This window comes from Phaseolus vulgaris, chromosome 8, assembly GCF_000499845.2.
Source record: "Phaseolus vulgaris cultivar G19833 chromosome 8, P. vulgaris v2.0, whole genome shotgun sequence".
Taxonomy (NCBI): domain Eukaryota; kingdom Viridiplantae; phylum Streptophyta; class Magnoliopsida; order Fabales; family Fabaceae; genus Phaseolus; species Phaseolus vulgaris.
In genome coordinates this window covers 30,731,482-30,758,068 of record NC_023752.2, presented here as the reverse complement: position 1 = coordinate 30,758,068, position 26,587 = coordinate 30,731,482, and the positions used below count along the sequence as shown (strand labels likewise).

At 39.8% G+C, this 26,587-nt stretch overlaps 1 protein-coding gene across 5 annotated transcripts; it reads left to right on the top strand.

The window, feature by feature from the left end:
• LOC137823458 (uncharacterized) lies at window positions 1–25,973 on the top strand. Of its 5 annotated transcripts, none has more exons than XM_068628602.1 (7): window positions 1–183; window positions 9,195–9,374; window positions 9,665–9,745; window positions 24,312–24,561; window positions 24,653–24,749; window positions 25,188–25,253; window positions 25,532–25,973. In XM_068628602.1, the coding sequence occupies exons 2-7, from the start codon at window positions 9,227–9,229 to the stop codon at window positions 25,724–25,726; spliced, it is 837 nt and encodes a 278-aa protein (XP_068484703.1). In that variant the 5' UTR covers window positions 1–183; window positions 9,195–9,226; the 3' UTR covers window positions 25,727–25,973. The 5 variants fall into 5 exon arrangements, with proteins under 5 accessions (XP_068484703.1, XP_068484702.1, XP_068484699.1 ...); XM_068628601.1 differs by having other exon boundaries at window positions 9,195–9,383; XM_068628598.1 differs by lacking the exons at window positions 24,312–24,561; window positions 24,653–24,749; window positions 25,188–25,253; window positions 25,532–25,973 and adding an exon at window positions 14,961–16,092.
• The last annotated feature ends 614 nt before the right edge of the window (window positions 25,974–26,587 follow it).

The window sequence follows — 26,587 nt, the reverse complement described above, 5'->3', positions numbered from 1 at the left end:
TCCCTGATCCAAAGACAACCTTAAAGTTAAAAGCAAAACATAGTCCAAAGCTCACAGAGACTTTGAGAAAGATAACAACACTGGAACCCTTCTCGGTCTCTTATTTGTTTCCCCTCTCTTTTCCATCATAAACCTGATGACAGTGGCGCACGTGATCGGTTCACCACAACGCTAAATTTTGAGGTAACCCTTTTCTCCCTTCCAATGCTTCTTCATGTTTTAAATTTTGTTGGATATAAATTAAATGAATATAACATAGCCCTGCTCCAAACTGCAGAACCAACATAGGCATATTCTTCATAACTCAGATAATTATCTTAATCAACAATTGATCTAACTGATGCTTTGTAGCTGAAAATTCACAGTAATGCAATTTTCGCACGCTCTGCAGTTTTCGTTCGCCGTTCAATAAGCTGTGTTTGTTTTAGATTAAACAATTATTAGGAACCAATTTCCCATTTGTTATTATCATTTCTTCAATATCTCGTTTCTGTTTGTTTATAGACAAAATTAGCATTGTTATGCTTACTTTTGATTAAAATTTGCTTAGTTTATGTATCGGGCAATGGGCTTTCATCGTGATACTTGTTTCTACTTTAATTTGGCTTCACTATGGCCAAAAATTACATAAGCTGCAAGCTCCAATATTTAAAGCACAGGACAGATCCTCGAACTAGTCAGTGACCTTGGTAGCTCTTTTTAACAGTGCTCCATAGCGACATCAGTTAAAACTTGATTTTTGTAATGTTAGTTTTCTTCCTTTTTTCTTTGTCTACTTGTACATTTATAGATGACAGCACACATGTATATATTTTATTTTTGGTGAATTCTGAAATAATGTGATAAACATTTGCTTCAGTTTTCTTTTTCAATGCATTGAATATTTTAGGTGTCCTTTTGCTTTTGTGATTGAGATTTTTCCTTTGTTTGATTTCTTGTGTAGTTTGAGCTTGATAACATATCTAGCATGATTCTGCTTTTTCTGATGATGAAACTCGTGTTTATTTTGGTTAATTCGGTGATTTCTTGAAACTAATTTTAGGTTTCTAATTTCTTTCAATATGAGGTGACATAAAGCAATTTTGATTATTGACAGATTTTGAAAGTGGATCATGAAAAGGGGGATATCTTAGAGGATATTTCCTTCTAATATGTTAAATTATATTCCATGTGTTTTCTTTCTTGGTCTTCTGATCTTGTGATTCATGATAATCTTTTGCATTAGCACACTAATATGTTCTCCTCATCTGATTTTCAACTTTTGTATGTTAGTTTGTTGGGAAAATGTGAAAAATCTGCGAAGGGAATATTTCTTAAGTCTTACAGTTAGTCTTTTTTCCTGTAAGTGCAATCACTTGTGAGCTAAGACGGACTTTAGCTACTCTGTTCACTTTTTTCCAATGCGTAAAGTTTAGTGCTTGAGAGATAGATGATTTCAGTCACTTGTGATAATGTAAAATTATGAGCTGATGCATTTGTTTTTGTTGTCAATAGAGAATTGTTAGGATAAAAATATCATAATATCTCCATAGTAATTAGAATAAAATATCCTTAGAATCTTCACATTCATTCCAATAGAATTTATTTCGTTAAGAAAATGTGATCGTTACAAATACAGGAGTTGAAATTGCAATTAGCATGATTGAAATTAATAATATATTTCTTTATTCCCTCATTATTGAAGTTGTTATCAGGGCTCCTGATCTCGGGGCTCTGTTTCTATGATCACACCACTAATAATCGCATCACCTACAAAAACACCATGTGTCACCACCACACCCTATCAACAACGTTAGCATATGTAGTCCATGCGCCTTGTTTTGGTGACACAAACCCGTCGCCGCCACCGTAGACAAGGTTGTAGAGATCCCCTGAGTTCATCCAAAGGGTGGTGACATTGTGTTTGTACCCGACTTGAGTATATATAATTTTTCTGCTCTCTTAACAAAAAAGTCCTTCTTTTTGTTTGTAGTTTATTGTTTTTTCTTCAATGGCTAAGGTGAAAATTTACTCCTATGGGTTCTAGTGATCTTCCAAATGTGGTAGGTCCTTACTGGTTAGATGGTGAAAATTATTTGTAGAGGAGTCAGTACATTTGGAGGATTCTTAAAGGACGATGAAGATCATACCACATAATGAAGATGTACTGATCCTGACCTGGATGTGACATTCCATGATTTATGAGATAAGTCGGATTTATACGTTTTATCCTATACTAAAGAAATTTGGAATGACTTAAATAACATTCTCTTTCAAAAAAGATTTTGTTGCCTATTAGAACATTGAAAGCAGGGTGTTTAATACCAATCATAGTTTTTTTATCAAAATATCACGAAATTTTGAATGGGTCGTGGATCAAACTAGATTAGTACCAAAATTTGAAGATGTGTGAAAGAAATGCTGCCACACATGATGAAACCATTGAAAGAGGAAGAATCTGTATTTCTTACAAGGTTTGAACCATGAATATGAGCTAATCAAGGTACAAATCTTAGAAACAGAAAAATTGCCACATCAAATATAGAATCATGGGCACATCAAATATAGATTCATTATAGAAGATTTGGGCACCCCACATTCAGCCATATTAAATCATTGTTCCCTTGTTTGTTTACCAAAAAGTTTGGTGAGTCTTTCAATTGTGATATTTTTCCATTGTCAAAAAACCATTGTGCATGTTATCCAAGTAGCAATAGAAAGAGTAATTTCCCTTTTGATTTAATTCACTTCGATGTTTGGGAATTTGTTTTAGAATCTATCTTTGGTGCAAAATGGTTTGTTACTTTTCTTGACGATTATACTCAGTGTCACTTGGTCATATGTTATAGAAAGTAAATCAAATGCATTTCAAATCTTAATTTTGTTGTCTTATCAGAAATCAATTTTGAAAAAACATCAAAAGAATTAGGTCCATTAATAGTAATGAATATATGAATCATGAATTCTCTAAATTATTGTCCCTTAATAATATTGTCTATGAACTAACACTCCACAACAAAATGATGTTGCAAAAAAGAAGAACCGTCATCTCCTAGAAGTAGCTAAAGCTCTTCTTTTCCATATGTTTGTTCCGAAAACATATTGGAGAGAAGTTGTGTTAATTACCATACATCTCATTCATAGGTTACTTGTGTCATAAATGACATTAGTTCTATTGAGCCGCCTTTGTCTTTTGTTCCTCTTTCTTTCTCAGTGTTAAATCTACATTAGTTCTAATATCTATATATCCTAATCATGGTTTGCTATTAATGAAAATATTACTCTGACTTTGTTAATCTTAGCAACAAAAGCAAAACTCTCCAAGTAATCCACTCCAAAGGTTTGAGTGAATCCTTTGGCCACCAACCTTTTTCTTATACCTTTTAATGGTCTCCTAACAGCTTAATGTTTTATTGTATATAAACCCTATTGATTTTTTTTTTTCAATTAGTAAGGTGACAAGTTCTTAGGTCCTTTTTTCTTCAACGCCTCCATCTCCAAATTCATGGTTTGTTTCCATTTCATATCAGATAAGGCTCCAGATACATAAGACAATATGATTGTAGTGTTTAGGTTTGTGATAAATTTTTTTATGGGTAGGAGAAATTTTTTTAAAGATTGAATTTTTTTAAAGGGTAAAGTGGTTGTGGGGTTCATGTTCTAGTTCCTTTTCTTAGAGCAATAGTCTCAAATTTAGAAACAATAATATACTTCTTCTATATTTCAATAATGAGGTCATTGGACCTATAAATACATGAGCCTACTAGTTACTCTAGGAAATATAGTGAGCTAATTCTAAGGAAATAAATCCCTGTAATTGTGGGATTGTTTTTTAAATGCATAATCCTAGTATTAATAGCAAGATACACCCGTAATAAAAAAAAATTATAGCAAGAATAAAATAAGAAACTTCCTAAAATGCATAATGAGCAGTATGGTTTTGACAAATAGGAACGTCTAGGCTAAGGTCCACATGTGTATCGAATTATTAGAAACATGGTAGTCAAAATTGAGATCTTACTCAAGATCGAAAAAAGAAATGAGTCCTACATCGAGAGATCGTAGCACAGATTGTAAGATCCTACAAATTTTATGAAAATTTATATTCATATACAAAATCATTAAATCTCACTCAAAATTCATAATTGAACTTCATAATATATAAAAGAGTACATAATTAGGTGTAAACACCACATCCTAGTTACATTGGAGTAACTCCTTCCTAGTTATAAACAATAACAAAATAATAATTTATCTAAACTATTAAGATTAAAGAAAATAAATACAGGATTGATATCCCTTGTGTAAAATACACATAAGGGTGTTTATTTATAGATGGAAATAATAACATAATAACAAAATAATATAAACTATGAGCTAAGCCCATTACATTCAACATAAACCAATACATGAATGTCAAATTTTTGGAGTTTAGGATACCCATCGCCATACAACTCCCACCAATCTGCTGGAGCCTTTAAATTAATTTATCTAGTAGCCAAGGGACAACCAAAATATTTTGCTCGTTTTTTGAAACCATCAATTTGAACATCAATGAGAGTTTGTTCATCCTTATCCTCCACCATCCTAGTTATACATTCCATTACACCTCATTTCACTTCCAAATCTACTTTAAATCCAAGACAATAATGCATTTGAGGGTTAAGAAAATAGCCTGCAGCATTGAGAGTTTGTTCATCCTTATCCTCCACCATCCTAGTTATACATTCCATTACACCTCATTTCACTTCCAAATCTACTTTAAATCCAAGACAATAATGCATTTGAGGGTTAAGAAAATAGCCTGCAGCATGCAAAGGCCCATAGAATTACTTGTCCCACCTTTCATCAATGATGTTTGACAAAGGTAAATAACTAAACAAAATATATTACACCTTTCTTAAACATGTTGTTGACGGTAGCTTCCAACAACTGAGATACAATGCTTCCAAGCTATATCACTCATACTTCTTGGAGGGTTTTTAGGAGCCACGGGTATAAAGGAGTTTGAAGTTGGATTTGAAGTCATTTTAATGATTGGGAGTGCAGATTGGGTGTGAGCAGTGATAAAGCAGAGGGAGAAATGGATTGGACTGCACTTTGGGCAGTACAGTTTGGTTTACAAACAAAGTGTTGTGGTGCGGTGCAGTAGAAAAAAGCAGAGGGACAAACTGCAATTGGACTGCACATTGGTTGTATTATAGTGCAACTTGGTTTATTATAAACTGAAGAACAGAGTGGTGCGGTGCAATGGAAAAAGACAAAGGGAGAAAGATTTATTGGAATTAGAGTGAGTGGAGTTTTGAAGTGAAATTAAATAGTTGAAGAAAAAGAGGAATTTTTTGTGTTTTAGAAAGAGTAGAGGGGTAGTCATTCGTGGGAGCATGGCGTGGGGTTTCTTGATATTTCTAAGCAATGGCAGTCCACTTATGGAAGAGAGGGAGTCACATCTTCTGCCTCCCAAACTTTATGGAAGATAGAGCACCGTTGTTATGCAGTTGAACTTCGAAAGTAAAATAATTAGGCTTTCGGGATACAACTCGGGTCATGCATCCTAACCTAAGAGCTGCCACAAGGAAGTGCCACATGCATGGTGCGATGAGGAGCATCATGAAGTCCATGAGAGGAGCTACCACCACAAGGTACGGCGAGGATGTGAGAGGCACCACCATGAGTAACATCGACTTCATGAGAAGCGTCACCGGCGAGAAGCGTCGCAACAAGGTATGTCGAGTCTATGAAAAGCACTGCTGCTGTGAGGAACGTCAGGGGCGAAGTGTCAAGCTTGAGAGAGGTGTTAATGCGAGTGGGACTGCATCGCGAGACTTGTCGCTCCCATGCGAGTTGCGATTTACAGCGTAGATCTGACACGATCCACTGATATTGCAACTTCCAGGTGATGCAAGATCGAAGAGGGAGAAGAAGATCGTAGACTCGTACGATCTTATGGTTTGAATTGCATATTTGACTACCATGATTAGAAACAACCACATACATACTTTATTTCCCGAAGATCAAGTTTTCTCCTTTCAAACCCAATTCTTTTGATATTAATTCCAAATTGATTTTTAATTTTTGAGACAAATTAAAAAAATGGAGCTAACATCAAATTTTTGTTTCAACAAGAAAACTTGTCACCTAGGTACAATCTTCTATGAGGGTTACAAGCCATTTAGCACCAAAGATATTAGGAACATTAGAAGGACCTCATACATTAGTATGACAAGCTCTTTTTAATGCTAATTGAGAAAGGTACAAAATTTGTGTTTCACAATGAAGGGAAAAGAGCTTTCATAACTAGAAAGGAAGGGTATCCCAAGCCACAATGAAAATTTTGAGCTTTCCTTTTGCTCGTCATGGCAAACTCAGACATGAGGGAGTGACTCTTGGTTGGAATTTTTTGATTCCCCATACAATAAAGGTCATTGCATTCCCTAGCATGTCCAATCGTCCTCTCCATGTTCTTGTCTTGGAATATACAAGAGTTGTTATGAAAAACAGCATTATGAGAGATTCTCTGAGTTTTTGTATACAAAATTAAATTGGTTGACCGTTTAGGGATATGAAGGACATTTTTTAGTATTATGGATGGACTTATTCAAATCTCTCCTTGTTCTGCTACAATTACAAGGGTTCCATTTGATGTGGAAATTTTCTTATTGCTAGAACATGGCAAATATGTGAAAAAGTATTGGGGGAGGGGTGTCATATGGTCAGTGGTTGTAGAGTCTAGTATCCAATAATGGGTAAAAGGCATATCTGAAACATTAAACCCAAGAGAACATGAAAACCCACTAGAGTATGTTATGAAGTACGTAGCTGTGGGTTTTTCCAATTTACTAAGAAGGGAGCTTACCCTTTCTTTATCCTCATAACTTAGCTAGACAAATTCTTTACCTTGTCCATTAGCAACGTATACTTGCCCTCCTTTTCTTGGAGGATCTCCCTTTTGCCCCCATTCTTGCTCTCCTTTCTGCCTCCATTCTTAGCTAGGGGTTTTCCATGTAATTTCCAGCACTTCTCCCTTATGTGGCGTGGTGTGTTAGAGTAGGTACATCAGACCCCTTCATCCTTTTTTTCCATGTTGGGAAATTCACCTTACCTCTGATTAGCAAGCATGGTTGTTCCTCCTTCAACCACCATTCCTGAACTCTTGATATTTGGAGTCTCCAACATCAACTCTCTTGCTTTCTTCACTTTGAACAATGGCTACCACTTAATTAAGTCTTGGGACTTTCTCCTTTCCCACAATTTGGATTCGGATCTAGTCATATTTAGAATTTAGACCAACCAAGAAATCATACTATCTTGCTCGGTATACTCCTTAATAATTACTAAGTCTTCTGGCCATTTAACTCTTATAGGCTTGATTGGTATATTTTGTAATTTATATTGTTTGGCTGCCAAGGCCTTAGAATAGGTTTGTTCTATAGCTTCCTAGATCCCCTTTGCAGAAGTAAGGAACATGCAGGTATCATTGATTATTGTGACCATTGAATTCCGTGGCCATGCCATGATCATTGAGTTTTTTTTCATCCCATGATTGAAATTTGTCACCCTTCATAAAGAGCATTATCAATCAAGTGACCGACTTTCCCTTTTCCTTTTAAGATGGTTTTAATGCATTGAGACGGTTAGATATTATGAGATATTATTAGATATTGTCAAATATTTCTATGTAACGGGCTTAGCCCATATTTTCTGTATGTTTTTTTATCTATATATAAACATAACCCTATGTGTTCAATATACACAAAGGATTTATCCTATTTCTCTTTTCCTTTATTTTAATAGAGACCATTTGAGATCATTCTTTCCATTACGCATGATTAACATTCTACAATTCTCCAACATTCTGGGACTTGTTGTCTCCAATTTCTAGAGTAGGTTTCACAATTTCAACCATCACAAGTAGATCAAGGCACAAGGGTGTATAGGAGAATTGTGTAGAAATAAGGACTGCAATGATAATCTAAGTCGTGCAGCAGTGAAGGCTGCACATTAGATTTAGGTTGTCATGCAGCAGTAACGGTCGTGCCTTAGGGTTAGGTCGCATGGTCAGAGGCTTCTAAAGATTAGGAGCTTTGATACTATCTCAACTTTTGGAATAATCTGTGATATTTTAATTTAGGAGATACATCAGATTGATATATTTATAGGAACCTGCTGACAATTAAGGAAATAGTGAAAACTTGGGGACAAATCCCTGTTGTGATTATGGGATTGTTTCTACATATACAATCCTAGTATTCATAGCAAGATACTGAAACAATTCAGAATAAAATACAGCAAGCTAATTAATAAAACTTCCTAAAATGTATCAGCAACAATCATAGATTTGACAATTACATTAAATAGGGAGATATGATACAATTTCATGGGAAATTTCTTACCAAATTTTTCCCAATATTAGATATTGATTTTGTCTCTTATTATTGTATTTCTTCTTCATTATACACAAGAATACCCATTTATGTACACAATATGTTGAATTCAATATATTCTTTCCCATATTCTCTCTTCTCAACATGGTGACATCCTCCATGATCTGTTTTACTTGAAAAAGAAAGAATTATTTAAAACTAATCCTTTCAAAATTTTATTTTATTTTTATTTCGGGAGGGCATAGGTTACTAATTCTCAACTTTACTAACAGTTCTGTAATCTCTTTCTAGTGCTTAATCAAACTTTGATTTGTCTCGTTCTATTTTTTTTTTTTAATTTTTGTTTTGAATGTGTCAATGGTTGGATTTATGGATTGCATGGCATTTGTACAAAAAACTGCTTGTAGCCTGTATATTTTGTATGTACAGCTTTTAGAATCTTATGTGATACTGTTGTTTTATGACCTTATGGAAATGGGTTATGGTGAAACTTGCTTAGTGTTTTGTTCCATTACAAACAGCGTGTCTTGCTTAATGGTTATCACTTGAGCATTACCAGTAGAAAGCAATGAAATCCCATTCCAAGTCCTGAATGGAAATCCGTAAAAAAATTATTTTCCAATCTCATTTAGCATCTAACTACAGTAGATTTATCATTGCAAATTTCAAAGAGTAAGTACAAATTAAATGGGAGAGAAGTCTATTTTTGCTTCTTATAAATGAACTATATAATTGCATAAACACAAGGGATTGGTTTTTGAGGGTTTTGATCATTCTTTGATTATTTTATTTGTTTTATGAGGTACCATAAATGTTGAGTTTCATGTGCAGATCTTCGTATGTTATAAAGTGTTGACTGAAAAATGGAGGCACTGAAATCATGTTATGGGGATGGATCTTCTGATTCGGATTCTGAATCTGTACCTTCAGCTCCAACCTCTGCTCCCTCAGCAGTATTCACACCCTTGCCACCACCTCCTATCTCTCTCCTTGAACCGTCAACATTTATTGGTATTCCAGGTTTTAAACTTGTTTTTATTTACTCATTACTACAAGGAGAAAAGAGAATGAAGCTTTTATCTTGTTTGATAGGTTTAGGTGATCCATTAGGAAATAATAAGAATCGCAAATTTTACCACCTCAAAATCTTAGTTGATGTTACAATTCTTTTCTGAATTCAAAAACTCATTTCTTACATTGGAAGTTTCATTGTAACTAATTTCATTTCTTATTATGTGCTGGTATGCTATGTTCTTGTCGACAACTATTTATTCATGGTTTTTATTGTAAATGGCCTTTAGATCTGCAGATAGGTCAGTCAACAAGAGTTAGGAGCTTCCCTCATGTCGATGGTAACTATGCCTTGCACGTTTACATACCAAGTAAGTTAATTATGATTTTTAAAAGAACTTGTCTTTGTAAACATACCATTATATGTTTTGATGTGATGGTTTTGCTGTTGCAGTGGTTTTTATTGAATTTACTATGTACTTATTTGTCTAGCACATTAGAATGCCTCACATTTAGATTTACCTTGGACTTAGGCCTATTACTTACTTTCTAAGAGTAAAATCTAACTCAAACCATGGACAAATTAGGTCTCTGGGATCCTCATCTTTTTAAACATCTTTCTAAGAGGATATCTACTGAACTTCCTTGGTTGACAAGGGTTTTCATGATTGAGGAATTGTCAACATCCACGGTGATGACCATAGGGTCATTCTGAGTGGGGTCAATGGCCTTGAAGTCTTCATCCATGAAGAGGATCGGAGTCATCCTTGATCGAGGAGTAACCGAGACCGAGTTCACAAACTGCACGACCCGAAGATATTTTTTTCCGGGCCAAGCCACCCCTCTTCCCTTTTCAAATACTCTTCCTTGCGATTCGTGTTGCGGTTGTGACTTTGCACAAATCTTCGTAAGTGTTCGGCTTGGATAAACTCTTCTATCTTATCTTTCAGTGCTTGGCATTCTTCTGTAGTATGTTCGAAGTTTCGATGGTACCAACACTTCCTGGAAATATCTGCACCTTAGGACTCTGCACTTCCGAGAATGGGTATCAAGTCGACATTCAAGGCTTCGTCCAAAATTTCCCCCCTGTCGTTCAGTATGCTTTAAGTATGGAAACAAGGTCCCCAACTCTCCCTATACTTGTCATTTTGGCTGAAAGCGAGTTGGCTACTCTTCTATTTTTTTTTCCCTTGTCCACTCCAATCTCGGCCCGTACTTGATATCAATACTCCCGAAGTTCCTTCAACTGCATTAACATAACCGCTTTTTTCCGTAGCTTGTCCAAGTTAGTTGTTGGCTTCTTGCATAGGCTATCCACGAATGACCCTGGCTTCAAAGTTGTAACCATGTGATGCACAACTATCTCCGGACTCAGATTTTGGATGTTCAGAGATACTTTATTGTACCTTTTCATGAAGACTCACAGTGATTTGCCCTTTTCTTGCCTGTCGTATGTTTCCGAGCGCTATGGAGGTCAGATGATGCGGTCGACTGCTTGCGAACTGTGTCCTGAATTTGGAAATCAGTGTCTCAAAGCAGTCCACAGACTCGTATCTTCTCATTTTTCTGGTGTATCTCGACCATTTTTCTTTGTAGCGAAAGAAGCAAGGTCATCTGCTCAGATTTTGTCATCCTCTTGCATGCCATGTTCCTCATTGATACCATTTGCTTCTGTGATCTTCTGTACTCTCTCGGCCACACGGTGGGTGTCAATTGTTTTTGTATGAGGGGCTGAGACATCAATGGTTACTGTTGCATAATTAGGAATAATTATTTTATAATTAGTACAAATTTTGTTTTCTATTTATTAGGACAAATTTGATATCTTTTGGTGATTTCATTTGATTTGTATAGCTTTAATTACCTATTATTTCTTGCTTTAATTACCTTTTTTTTTCGTAATTAGGTTGTAAACCGTCTATAAAGTTAGACTGTATCACATTTGTAACCACATTTTCAGAAATATATTCAATCTTCTTTCAATTTGGTATCAAAGCCATTTAGAGCTTATCCTAATAAAAGTTAATTGGGTTTATCAGACCACCCATAATATATAGTCCCACACACGAGTTGGCAGTCTCGACGTGAGGGATTTGTATTGGAGATCTCGCATCGACTAGAGATAAGGACATTTCATAGTATATAAGTGTGTGCAAACCTTACCTTATAAGTCGGTTTTATAAGTTTGAGTTAGGCTTAAAGTATCAGAGCTCTTGATTTTGGGAGACTTTGTTTCTTCATTTCTTTTGGGCAACCTTCATTGTTGCACCGTTTTTTCTGAGCAGCTTTCATTGTTGCAACCTTTTTTTCGTTGATTGTCACCTTATACCGTTGATTGTCAACCACTGTTATTGACCGCTGCATGACCGTCGCGTTGACTGCCACGTTGACCGTCACCACTAGAAAAAAATTTCAGTTAATTTTGTGAACAGATTTTGCCAATCTGCAAAGCTCAGTCGGTTTTGAGCACTCATGGACTCCCTTAGTATATCTAGCTATTGTTCCTTAACCATGAGTGGTAAGAGTTCTAGTTTCTTATCTGGATTATAGACTTTGGTGCTACTGACCATATGACACCTCATTCCTCTTATTTTTCATCCTACACTGCTTTATTTGGTAACCAACATATTATTGTTGTTAATGGTTCTTGTTCTTGTACAGAAAGGGTGATGGCAAATTCATGAAGCTCTTCTTAGAATCATGTGAAAGATGGTGCGGAAGCCATGGATGTGTATGTGCAAGATCCTCCTAGGAGCTATGGTGATCTTGAAGGTGCATGATATGTATGGGATTAGGGAGGTTCGGCCAGCCCTATGGTAAGTGAGGAAGATGAAGATTAGAGCCTAGAAACTAGGTAGAAGCAAAGCATGACACAATGTTGGCAGCATAACTTTACTCACAATAATCTTGGAAAATACAAGAGATGGCCTTCCTTTTTATAGGCTATAGGGCCGTGAAAGCTAAGCTAATTCCAAATGAAATGAGAGCCAAATGAAATGCAAAATGACAAGGCACATGGCACATGTGCTCATGACCGGCCAAGTAAACAAGTTTCTAGAATGTTCACTCATTTATGCTTTCTAGCACTACTCTAATTACTAAGCACCCCTAATGGGCCTCCATGTAACATGTACAAGGCTTTCTTCATCCAATTGGGCGTGAATGTGCTTAGCCATTGACCTTGTAATAGGGCCTAGACGGTCTAGGTCTCCTCCTAGACGCTCCATGTGTAGCCTTCCCTCATCACGTCCTAGACGCTCCTTTCTTGAGTCTAGACGCTCATCACGGTCTAGCCTTGGGTCTTGGCTTCCATGATGAGGTGTGCTTGGCCCTCCTCCATCAAAGGGACTGAGAAAACTATTACCTCCTTCCTCGGTCAGTCAACTTTCTTTCTCCCTTCCTTTCCTCACTAAGCAATTGCCTCTCCTTGACTGGCCTCCACTCCTTCGTTCACTCTCGGTCTGGATGGTACTTACAAAAGGTATTCTGATGCTCAAGTAAGATCTCGGTATTCGGTGCTTGGTGTAATTAATGCGCGATGATAGCATACCCTTTTCTCGAAATTTGTGACTATTTATATGATTATTATCGGCCCATTGTTATTGGATCGGATTAAAGTTTGGATCATAATTAAAAATACATTATGTAATGCTTAATCACTGATTAGACCTTCTAATCCTTGGCTGAGGCTAATGGTTTTGATCATGTTGGTTGGCACAAACTGGGTACTGAATCCTCTAGTATCCGTTTGACTCCGACCGCTATACTTGCTCTCCAGGCTTGAGAGGTGTCAACCCGAAGAGTCTACATGTTGTTAGAATTAGTGGCCTAAACAAGGGGGGTGAATTGTTTTCACGAGATTTTTGCAAAGTTTGAAGGTAGAGTGAAAAGTTCTGAAAAATCAACCAATTGATTTTTTGAAAAGGCCAAAACGGTGTGTTTCATTAAGATTAGGTTAGATTTTAGGGTTTTTTTTTACCTGATTCCATATTGTCATCTCATCTTCCTCACCGTGCCGCTCGTCGCACCGCGTCCTCTCCACCACGTCGCTCGTCGCACCACGCCTTCATCGTCGCGTAGCTTGTCGCTCACGAAGCACTGCAGAGGAATGCGCGGCTGCTGTGGGGTTTTTATGACTCATGGGACTTATTAGGGTTGGGAAATAGGACAAATTAGGTTTAGGGTTACGAATTATAAAATTAGGTTGAGGCTTTTTAAATTGGGTTGGATTTTTTCCCTTATTGGGTTTAAGGTTATTTTTAGGTTTAGGGTTTGGGAATTTTTGGACAGATTGGGGATTTTTGGGCAGATTGGGGATTTTAGTTATTTTGTTGGAGTATGAACTTGTTTATTTCAATATTATGGAATTGGTATCATGAATTATTATTTTTTTGTTAAATTTTTTATTTGAAGTAGACTCTTACAAGTCTACGAGTCGGGTTTACCGGACTCCCACGAGTCTAAGTAGACTCTCGAGTCTGATAACCTTGATAATAATAATGGAATTGTGCCGAGAACATACTACCTATCTTTGGTTGGTCACATTTACTTGGATATTTTGATCTTTTAGCCTCGGGAGGGATTGTCGTTTAAGGCAAAGCTTCCTTAGCCAAGCTGGGTCTTTAGGCATCGGGATGGATTACCGGTTAAGGTAAGCGTCCTTGGCCGAGCCAAATCTTTAGGTCTTGGGAGGGATTACCGGTTACAGTAGCGTCCTTAGTCGAGCCAAATCTTTAGGTCTCTAGAGGGATTACCGGTTAGGGTAAGCGTCTTTGGTCGAGCTGAATATTTAGGTCTCAGGAGGGATTATTGGTTAGGGTAAGCGTCCTTAGTCGAGCCGAGTCTCTAGGTTTTTAATATTGTGTGGTTCAACGTTAACTTGTACTTAACTGAAAAAGAATAATATCAATCAAAATGCCTCGTTAAAACCTTCTCAACCGAAAATTCTCCTTATGGATAAAACAGCCGATTGAGGAAATAGTGCATAAATTTATTAACAATAATCAAATTTGAGATGCGTGGCATTCCATGTCCTCGGTACAATTTTTCCTGACTGCAATTCTAAATAGTATGCCCCCGGGTCGCTACATCTTGAATTTGTAAGGGGCCTTCCCAGTTGGACGAGAATTTGCCTTCGGTCTTCCTTGCTTCGGTCACCCCGCCCAAAAGGCCTATTGGCATTCGTTGGTCGGTCGGTCGGGGAGCGTGTTGTTTGATTCTTTTGTCGTCTCATAAGAGATTTAAAGAGAGGTTTGTGAAGGTCGTCGTTTAGCCAGAGGCGACGACCCTCTTTTTTTATGAGGGCGGTCGATCGAGGTTTCCCCTCTATTGGACTCACAAGCCTTGTTATTTCAAGATGTGGCCGAGACTGACAGAGGGTACCGATGAGGTGGAGGTCCTCTCTCCCTCTTTGATGCCATCCCGATGAAGCTTCCATGTCGGAGGCTGATCGGTGCCTATACTGAGACGGCGCAATGGGCGGTCGTTAGGGGTATGGGTTTTTATTTTAGCTTTGTCGGTCAGTCATTCTTGTGATTCGGTCAGTCTTACAGTGCTTCTAACTTGTTTGTTTTTGTTGTTTTGCAGAAAGCATGGTGCAAGAACGATCGGCCGCTGTCAGCGCTCTCGAAATTGAGGTGTTGCCGCTGACAAGGATTGACAAGGGCTCGGCCGGTCCTTCCCAAAAGTCCAAGAAACGCCCGAGGGACGATGGGAACACCGCCACTACCACTCGTTCTCCCAGGTCCTTGCCAACACCTCCACCTCACCGAGAGGTTGTCGAGGTGGCACTGCCCTCGTCCAGGCACGTAGAGCGTGCGGCCGGGCCATCCGAGGCCGGTGCTGGAGCCTCGCCCTCGCCCTTTGACTTTCTGGGGGGTGGCCTCCAATTTACGCAAAGAGTTCACGTAGCCCTCCCAAATGAGACTCGGGAGTCCATCCGAGGCGTCTCCCCCTCGGACCTGCTGAGGAGCGGCTTGGAGCTGATGTGCCGCTCCATTGTCCTTTTCCAGAATGGAATTCAAGGGCGAGATCGTCAGGCCGATGACGTCTCTCAACTTGAGCATCAGCTGGCCGAGGCCACTGAAGATTTGAAGCAGTCTTTGGCTGCTAATAATGAGCTGTTGGCCAGGATTGCTCGGGAGGCGGCCAAGAGGGAGTTGGCGCAGAAGGACGCTGCCGAGGCGAGGCAGCGTTTGGCGGCGAGGGAGGCCGAGACATTGAGGGCGGCAATAGAGATTGCCGAGTTGAAGAAGATGGTTGAGGAGACAGATGAGAAGCTCTCGTCCTCCGCCACTGAGTTGGCCGCCCTCCAAGCTGCAAAGGATCAGGTCGAAGCTGAGCTTGACCAAAACTACGAGGAGTCGGAGGAATTGCTGAAGCAATGCTTCGACCGAGCCGTGCGCCAAGCCCATGTGCTTTATGGGGGGCCGCCGGCCACTGGTGAGTTCAACATTGATTGTGAAGTTCACCAGGGTCGGTTGGTCCCAAGTGCCGAGATGGGTGCTTTGGCGGCAGAAGAGGTTGGGCCGATCGAGGTTGAGGAGGGCGAGTGCATTGAAGTTCAAGATTAGGTTTGCCTTTGGCCGGGCTGTGGCCTTTTCTTGTTTTTTTGTTTCCTTCGAGGTCGGGGTGTGACTTCCTCCCTTTGCAGCTTTTGATATATCGCCCAACTTCTTTTTAATCGGTCTATTTGATTTTATAGAAACAATTTGCACAAGTTAAAAGTGTCGGTCTTTATTTGTTTGGGCGGTCGGCCATTATTGCGATTGCTTTAATTGAACAAGTTAATGGGCGGTCGGCCATTAATTGTGATTGTTTAATCAAACAAGTCAAATGGGTGGTCGACCACTAATTGTGAATGCTTAATCGAACAATTTAAATGGGCGGTCGACCATTAATTGTGAATGCTTAATCAAACAATTTAAATGGTCGGCCATTAATTGTGATTGTTTAATCGAACAAGTTAAATGGGCAGTCGACCATTAATTGTGAATGTTTAATCGAACAAGTTCAATGGGCGGTCGGCCATTAATTGTGAATGTGTTAATCGAACAAGTTAAATGGGCGGTCGGTCATTAACGTGTGAGTTTGTTTATGCCAAGTTACAACGTTAACTTGGGTGTGTATCAATCGGTCTCGACAAAGGTGTGCCGGTTGAGGCTTCATCCAGACCAAGCCGAGAGAGAGGTGTTAGCAGGGTATGCCGGTTAAGGCTTCATCTAGACCAAACCTGGTTGATCGATCTCGGTAGGGTATGCCGGTTAGGACTTCATCCAGACCGGGCCGAGAGAGGTGTTGGCAGGGTATGCCGGTTAAGGCTTCATCCAGACCAAACCTGGTTGATCGGTCTCAGCAGGGTATGCTAGTTAGGGCTTTATCCAGATCGAGCTGAAAGAGGTGTTGGCAGGGTATGCCAGTTAGGGCTTCATCCAGACTAAGTCGAGGGGTTGCAGGGGAACAGTGCTAGTACTTTGATGAAAACGCCTCGTCAAAACTTCCCTGGTAGGGTAAGGAAATAGTGCATGAATTTATTAAATTCAGCTGTAATAAAACTTGAGGTGCATGACATTCCACGTCCTCGGTACAATTTTGCCCGAAAGCCACTTTAAGTGATAAGCTCCCCCCTTTGCGACTTCTCGGACTCGGAAAGGTCCCTCCCAGTTGGACGAGAACTTCCCTTCGTTTTTTCTCGCATCGCTGCCCATTCTCCAAACAAGGTCTCCCTTCTGGAAGCTCCTCGGTCGAACTTTTGTGTTGTATTGTATCGCCTTGACGCCCGGATCTTGCAGGCGGCTTTTCGAATCCTGCTCTTGTCACGAAATTCACTTACCAAATCGAGGTTAACCGCTAGGCTTTCCTCGTTTAGAGTGAGGTCGACCATCTGCCTTCGTATGGTGGGCTCGGCCACTTCGACCGGGATCATGGCCTTGACCCCATATGTCAGGCTGTAGGGTGTCTCTTGCGTGGTAGTCTGAGGGTGCATCTGTACGCCCAGAGTACTTCTATCAGCTACTCGGTCCATCGGCTTTTTGCCTTGCCCAGACGCTTTCTCAGGTCATTGAGTATGACCTTGTTGGCGGCCTCGGCCTGCCCGTTGGTTTGCGGGTGTTCTACCGAGGCCATAACAGACTTGATGCCAGGTCATCATAAAAGGACTCCAGACCTCGGTCAATAAACTGTCGGCCATTATCAGTTATTATTGTGTGCGGGACACCGAATCGGCAAACAATGCTCCTCCATACGGTGAGCATGAAGCCCAGAAACTTCCCTCCCTCAACCCCGAATGTACACTTCTCGGGGTTGAGCTTCATATTAACCCCTCTGAGGGCTTTGAACACCTCATCGAGGTCCTTCAGATCCTGTTCGAAATAGTTGGACTTCACGACTATGTCGTCCACATATACCTCTACCGCTCGGCCGATTAGGCCTTTAAAGATTTTGTCCATGAGGCGCTGGTAGGTCGCCCTCGCGTTCTTGAGCTCGAACGACATGACCTCGTAGTAGTAGTTGGCTTTGGCCCTCATGAAGGTCGTCTTCTCCTTATCCCTTGGGTGCATGCTTATCTAGTTATAGCCAAAGTAAGCGTCCAGGAAGCTCAGAATTTTATGGTCGGTCGCCCCATTCACCAGGCGGTCAATGTTTAGGAGGGAATAGGTATCCTTCGAACATGTGCTGTTGAGATTTTTGTAGTCGACGCACATCTTCCAGTTGCTGTTCGGCTTGGTGACCATGACGACATTGGCTAGCCAAGTCGTGTATCGGGCCTCCGGTATGAATCCGGCCGACAGAAGCTTCTCGGCCTCTGCCTTTGTTGCTAGGCGTTTTCATCGCCCAAATCCCTCTTCTTCTAGGAGATCGATCGAGCTTCTTTAAATATCGACAGTCGGTGGGTGTGACGTTCGAGCTCACCCCTGGCATGTCGGCCGGTGTCCATGCGAACATGTCCATATTCTTCTTTCGCGTGGCGTGCATGATCTCAGCCTCGACAGCTGCCATGGTCGTCCCTACAGCGGTGTTGTGCTCTGCGTCCAGTCTATCCTCGGTCGCCTGGGGGTCAAGGTCTACCAACACGACGGTTGGCTCGACTAACATCAGTCGGGCCTCCCTGGGTGAGTGGTCCTTTCGGGAGGACTTTCTCTTGGGAGAGATGTCGTTCCTTAAGGGCTCCACTTGGAGGCTTTCGGCATAGCACTCTCGTGCTTCATTCTGGTCCACGTGGACCGTAAGAATATCTCCCGTCTTCGAAAGGAACTTCATTGCCAGGTGAGGGGTCGATACGATGGCCATCAACTGATTGATGGACAGTCGATTGAGGAGGATGTTGTAGGAGGTATTGGCATCGATGACCAGATACCGGATCCTTATAGTCCTGGTATTCTTTCCCTGGCCGAAGGTGGTATAGAGCTCAATGTAGCCTTTGGTACCCACCCTCTCACCCGAGAACCCTACTACATGGTCGTCGTAGGGCATCATCTCAGTCTCGGCTATCCTCATGGCCTTGAACGTTTTCCAGTAGAAGATGTCTACTGAACTTCCTTGGTCCACGAGGGTCTTCCAGATGGTGAATCGGTCTATATCGGCCGATATTACCATCGAGTCGTCCTGTTGGCGATAATCCACGCCCTTAAAGTCCTCGTCCGTGAAGGTGATGGGTGGCATCCTTGATCGAAATGCCACCGTGTTCACCTGGTGCACCGCCCGCAGGTGTTTCTTCCGGGCGCTGTTGGTGCTCCCTCCCCCGGCGAAGCCGCCGGCTATGGTGTTGATAACCTCTCGGTTACCTCTTCTGTCGGCCTCCCTACGAGGGGGATCGTCCCTCCTAGGATGTCGGTCGTCTCTGTGATCTCGGTCATTTCGACCGCGTTGGGGTGACCTCGTCCGCCTAAGTGGTTCTGCCCGGCAGGGTGGGTCTCGGCCGTTCTTGACGAATCGGCAGAGGTGCCCAGCTTGGATAAGTTCCTCGATCTTATCCTTCAAAGCCTGACACTCCTCGGTCGAGTGCTCGCTGTTTTGGTGGTACTGACACTGCTTCCTTCGGTCGGCATTATTTGGGCTGGCCACTTTCCTTGGAGGACGGATCAACTCGGCGTTGAGAGCCTCGTCCAGAATCCTTCCCCTCTCGGCTGTCAGGGGTGTGTATCTCGAGAATCGGATTGGTCGCTCCCGGTTGTCTCTACGTCAGTCGTTCCTTTGACTCGGCCGGCCCTGGCAGTCTTTCTCCTCTTTGTTCTTCTCTCCGTTGGCCTCGGCACGGGCCTGGTTACGGAACTCTCTGAGTTCTTCCAGCTGCATATACTTAGCAACTCTCTTCCTCAGCTTGTCCAGGCTATCGATTGGTTGCATGCACAGGTTGTCAGCAAAGGGCCCTGGTCGTAGGGTTGTCAGCATGTGATGCATGGCAACGTCCGGGCACAGATTCTGGATGCTCATTGCCACCTTGCTGAACCTATCAACAAAGGTTCTCAAGGACTCTCCCTTCTCCAAGCGGATGCCCACCAGGGCGATGGAAGTCAGGTGGTGCGGCCGGCAGGTCGCGAACTGGGTCTCAAACTTTGCCACGAGTGTGGCAAAACTGTCAATGGAGTTGGATGAGAGTTTGGTGAACCAGCTGAGGGTTGCTCCCTTCAGCGATGTAGGGAACACTCAACACAACACTGTGTCGTCCAAGGTGTAAAGGCTCATATTGGTGGTGTAAGCGTCCATATGTTCATCGGGATCGGTCGATCTGTCATATCGGTCTCGGTTGAAACCCTTCCACTTGTCAGGCAGTGGAACTTCAATAATGGTGTTGGTAAAAGGATGTCGGTGGGTCAAGTCAGCCGTCACAGTCGTCTGGGCGGACCTGACTAGGCATGACTCATCGTCCATCTCGGTCTCCCGGGGTGGGACCTTGTCTCTCGTCCCCTCGGCCGGTCTTGGGCTGGGGGGAGAGGTGTAGGACCTGCCGACAACATTGGTCGGTACAACGGAGGGTCCTCCCTCCCCCAGCTTCTTTTTCATCTCTTTGTTCTCCCTACGGAGAACCTGCAACTCCTGCTCGTTCTTCTGACCAGTCTCCTCGGTCTTTCTCTTCATCTTGGTCATCTCTCTCTAGAGAGACAACAACAACATCGTCTGGTTGGCTTGTCATTTTCTCCATACTTCTGGTTGAAACCATCTACTTTATTTCTTCAGCTAGTTTCTCTCGGCCCCACGGTGGGCGTCAATTGTTCCTGCCAGGGAGATGGGACCTAGAGAACTATTGAAGTCTTTGTCTTCCTCTTTGGATTGGGCAGGTTATTGGGTGCTTGACTGGGGTCCTTCTCGCCTTCGTGCTTCTCCTTCGGCTCTCGGTCTTGGGTGAACACCGAATGGGGGGGGGGTATTCAGGTAGGTGCACAATAATAAATGACGTACCTTTCTCCTTGGAATGTGTGTTATTTATATTATTTTAATGGGCTTACCTTATTGGGCCTGATTAGTGAGATAAATCACATTTATGGATGCATTACCTAATTCTTAATGGCATATTAGCTCCACTGACCTTGGCTTGAGCGTTAATGGTTTTTATGTATCGGTCGGTCGGCCAGATTTCCATTGTCTCGGCCAGATTCCTATGGTTTCGGTCCGGAAGACCATATCTCGGTCAGGGAGACCGAATCTCGGTCTCGCTCATACCCGTACACTTTTAATCTTATTCATTCTGATGTATGTAGACTTTCACCTATTTCTAATATATCGGGTGCAAAATGGTTTATTTCATTTATTGGTGATTGTACTTGGATTACCTGGATATTCCTTATGACATATAAGTATGAAGTTTTTCACTTGTTTGTCAATTTTTACCGAATGGTTCAAACACAATTTGGAAGTCCAATTAAGAGATTGCGTTCTAGTAATGGAAGAGAATATGTGAACCAAAACTTTTCCAAGTTCCCTTAAGGAAAATGCAGTCGTTCATGAATTAACTTGTGTGAACACCCTTCAATAAAAAATGATTGCAAAAAGGAAAATTGTTCATCTGCTTGAGGTTACTAGAACTCTACTCTTCCAAACATTTGTTTCTAGATCTTACTGGAAGGAAGCGGTCTTGATTGCCACTAATTTCATTAATATATTACCCTCGGGTTCTAGAGGGTATTACTCTTGTTCAGCTTATGACCATATTCTATCATTTCATAGTCGTGTCTTTGGTTGTCCTACTTTTGTCTATGTTCATAGTCCTTATCAGGGCAAGTTAGATCCTCATGCCATGAAATGTGTCTTCATCAGTTATGCCCCCAACAAAAAATGGTACAAATGTTATCACTCTCAAAGTCGTAAAGTCTATGTTTCCAAGGATGTCACCTTTCATGAAACAAAGTCCTTCTTTCCTAGTTCTCAGCTTCAGGGGAAAGTATTCAAGAAGCTGAGGTCCTTGAGTTGTCACCTTTTCCTTTGTTGCAAGATTTCACTCTTAGGGAGGATGACAAAGATCTTGCACTAGCATCATTACCATAGAAGAATAATGAGAACAAATATTTTGGTAAACAATATTAGCAAAGGCAACAAGAACCATCCTAGTCGAACAACAATTTCAATTGTCTGAACCAAAAGTAAGAATTCATACCCGTGAAACTCTTGAGGACACATTAAATAATGCTTTTGAACCTAATTTAGATGATTTACCTATTATCTTGAGAGAAAAAAAATCTTGTGCCAAATATCCTATCCCAATTTGTGTCTACAAAAAAACTTTCTATGCAACACCAAAGTTTTCTTTCAACTATTGATTTTATTAGAATCCTTACATCAATACAAGAAGCCTTAAAAGATGAGAATTGGGTTCGAGCCATGAATGAAGAAATGGGTGCATTAGAAAAGAATGAGACTCGGGAGATTGTAAAGAGATCAAAGGATAAAAAGGCAATGGGTTTTAGGTGGATACATAGTTAAGTATCAGTCTGATGGCACACTGGACCAGTATAAGGCAAAGTTGCTTGCAAAAGGTACACCCAAACCTATGGAATCGATTATGAGGAAACCTTTTACCCAGTGGCAAAAATGAATACAATCAGGATTATTCTCCCCTTAGCAGCGCACTTTGGTTGGGATGCATCAATTTGATGTTAAAAATGCCTTCTTGCATGGAAGCTTAGACAAAGAAGTATACATGGAGATTCCACTTGGTTATGGTGCCAATAATGAAAGGAATAAGGTGTGCAGACTTAAGAATGCCATGTATGGTCATAAACAATCACCTCATGCTTGGTTTTGAAGGTTTACTCAAGCTATGGTATCTTCGGGGTACCGACAAAGCCAAGGTGACCATACTCGGTTGATAAAACATTCTTAGGATGGTAAATTCACTCTATTTTTGGTCTATGTAGATGATATGATTATTGCAGGTAATGATGAGAATGAAAAACAAACTTTGAAGGAGAGACTGACTACTCAATTTGAGATGAAGGATCTTGGGAAGCTGAAGTACTTCCTTGGGATAGAGGTTGCTTACTCTAGACAGGGCATCTTTATTTCTCAAAGAAAATACATCTTTGATCTTCTCAAAGAGACTGGTAAGTTGGGATGTAAGAACACTGGAGTGCCAATAGAGCAAAATCATAGGAATGGGAATGATGAGGAAAGCCCAAAGGTGGAGAAGACACAATATCAAAGACTTAGTGGAAAACTCATCTATCTATCACACTAGGCCAGGCATAGCCTATGCAGTTAGTGTTGTTAGCCAATTCATGCATGATCCAAGAGAAAGACACTTGCATGTAGTAAATAGAATTATTCAGTAGTTAAAAGCCTCTCTTAAGAAAGGATTGCTATTCAAAAAAGGGGAAAACTTATCCATGAAAGTATATATTGATGTTAACTATGTAGGATTAGTTGTTGATAGGAGATCCACCACAGTCTATTGCATGTTCTTGGGTGGAAATCTGGTGACATGGAGGAGCAAGAAACAAAATGTAGTTGCAAGATCGAGTGCAGAGACAGAATTTAGAGTCATGGCTCAAGGGGTTTGTGAACTATTATGGATGAAGATCATACTCGATGACCTCAAAATAAAATATGAAACTCCTATGAGTTTGGCGTGTGATAGTAAGTCTGTCATCAGTATTGCAGAAATTCAGTTCAACATAACCAAACAAAACACATAGAGATAGACTGACATTTCATTAAGGAGAAGTTGGATAATGGTCTTATAATGTTTACCAAAGAACTTCCCACAAAACATTTCAAAGATCTTACTTGCAAGCTGTGAATGATGGATAATTAGGAGATAATTATTCAATAATTAGGAGATAATTATTCAATAATTAGGAGATAATTATTCCATAATTAGTGCAAATTCTATTTTCTATTTATTAGAACAAATTTGATATCTTTTAGTGATTTGATTTGATTTGTATAATTTTAATTACTTATTATTTCTTTCCTTAATTAGGTTGTAAATAATTTGTAAATTTAGACTGTAATCACATCTCTAAGCACATTTTCAGAAATATATTCAATCTTCTTTCAATTGTCAGTGGTTGAATAATTGATTCCTTCTCTTCGGTCGTGCTTCGCTTCTTCCCTCCTTTTCTCCTAACTTCCTGACTTTGACTCTCGGTCGGGAGTACACCTGCAAAAGGTACTACGACGCTCAAGTAAGTGTTTGGTATTCGAATGTAATAATTGTTGTAATAATGACGTACCTTTGTCTTGGTTGTAGTGCCTATTTATAGTATTTGATGGGCTCTTTTACGGTTGGGCCTATAAAGTGTGTGTGCCATAATTAGCCCTTGTATAACCTAATTGTTAAGTTATTTTAGCTAATTATGATACATTGCGTGATTCAGTCGTTACCGAATACTGACAGGTCCTAGGCCATTTGGCACCTGGCGGTACATTTCATATTTTCAGTCTTCAATGATGTGTTCAAAAGTTTTGAATGGTAAATTTAGAAGGTGCAGTTTTTCTTTACAGTTAACATCTCATCTCCATCGAAGAAAGAAATATCTGCTTTCTTGAAAAAAGTTTCATCTCAGGAACCAAGTCTTAATGTTGTTGATGTTGATGTCCCATTAAACATCCTCTGCCAAAATGATGAGAAGCTCGAACAGGTTGCCTTAGGAAGAGAATTTCACATAAGTTTGGGAAGAACTGTTCCAATACGAGTGCACCAAATTGACTCAGTGATCTCAATGCTCAAACAGAAGCTTCAAATTCAACGCCAGTCAGTTTTATTTCTTCTATTTTTCACTTATGAAAATGGAACAGTACTTTTGTTTCCACCTGTTTTTCTTATTGTTTCCTGTTTGAAGTAGGTTTTGGATAGACTTTAACAAGTGGGAGGTTTTCCTTAATGATGATCACACGCGCACCTTTCTCTCAGTAGAAGTTGTTCAAGGAGGTTTAATAGAGGTGTGATTTGTGGCTTTATTTTCTTTTTTGCATGCCCTGTTGCCTGTGTTACTTATAAATCATATCCCTGAAATGTGTGTTGATAGTGTTTGTATCTTAGTTTGCTGCCTATAAAGCTGCTGATTTAAAACATATTAATAGAACTTTAGGAAGTTTGGAAAATTGCATTTGAAACTGAATTAAACCATTAGAGTGACATGAAAACTGAAATAAATAAAGATTGAATTGTAAATTTTCAAAAGCCTCGTACATTCTTTTGGTCTTGCATGGAAACTCAAAGAATTGGGAAAAGGCTAGAGATAAGAGAACATCTGCAAAATAGAGTTAATATCTGAAAAGATTACTAATTGCTCACTGTCTAATCTCATGCCAATTCATTCTCTCCATCTAGTTTATCCATTAATGTGAAATATGTTCTTTCTTTCCAATTAATTGCAGATTACAAAGCAAATTGAAGCAGTGAATACAATTTACAGACTTCATAATCTTCCTGAGTTTTACAAGGTCGGTAATTTTATTGAGTAATGCTGCCACCGGAACAACTTGCATCATAACTGTTGCATAATATAATTAGTGTAGATTCCCTTTTCTATTCAGTATCTTTTGGAGTTTTGATTTGCATAGCTTTAATTACCTATTATATCTTCCCTTAATTAGGTTATAAATAGTCTATAAATTCAGATTGTAATCAGATTTGTAAGTACATCCATAAATGCATTCAACCTTTTGCTTTGAACTCAGTATTGTCTTAGCATTATTTGAACTTGAGGTACTGTTTACAGGATCCACGTCCCCACATATCGTTAGCATGGGCACCGGGTGACATTGGCCATTCATTGAAGAAAGTTGTGGACGAGGAAATGAAGTGCAGTGTGGGGAAATCTTTCAAAAAGAGTATTTTTAGCTGTAAATTCAAAGGTATTGAATGTAAGGTTGGCAAGAAAGCATATGCAATATGCAATATGCAAAATTTCTGATGGACAGTAATTTATAGCATGCGATTTATCTAAAATGTTGGGTTTTCTTGGTTTGGTGGCTACTTGATCATAAAGAGTTTACGAGGGTAATGTGAATATGTGACTTTGTTATTTATTCCTTACGAGTTTTAGTCTTAAACCAAATGCTTGTACGAGTTCATCAAAGCTTTGTAGAGATTACTTCGTGAAATATTATTATGACCAATATAAACACACATAGACGTGATATATGTTCACATTTCTTCTATTGCATTGTTGTATATTTTTTACTAAATTAAATTAAAATAAAGTAATATTTGCATTGTTTGAAAGAAAAAAAAAGACCATAAAAAATAGAGAGTAATTGTTTAAGGGTGTTCCTTACATGCTGGAAATTTGGATTCACTAATTTGGAATTCAAAAAATAAGCTCCAGATGGACCATTACTGGAAAAGTTTGCTTACGGAATACTCTCACTTCTAACACTGTCCTTTTAAATAAAACTCACAAGATTAATTTCGATATTTGGTGCAGAAACAAAAATGTAGAGGTATAGAACGAAACATCCAATTTTTTAAACAACCGTTCAAGAAAGGCACTTATGTGGGCTGCGTTTAGCTATTCAAATTAATAAATAATAAGTATTTGTATGTGAGAAAAATGTAACATGATTAGGGTAATTTTTTTAAAAAACGAATGCGTGGGGTAGTTTCCTTATTATTGTTATAAATTATAAATTATTATTTTCATTATTATTTGTGAAAAACACGTGTTTTCGTCTCCACTTTTTTTATGATAAAAGGTATATATAGGCAAAAAATTAATTATTATATAATCATTATTAGAATAAAAAATTATATGAAAATGAATCCTTTTATTAAT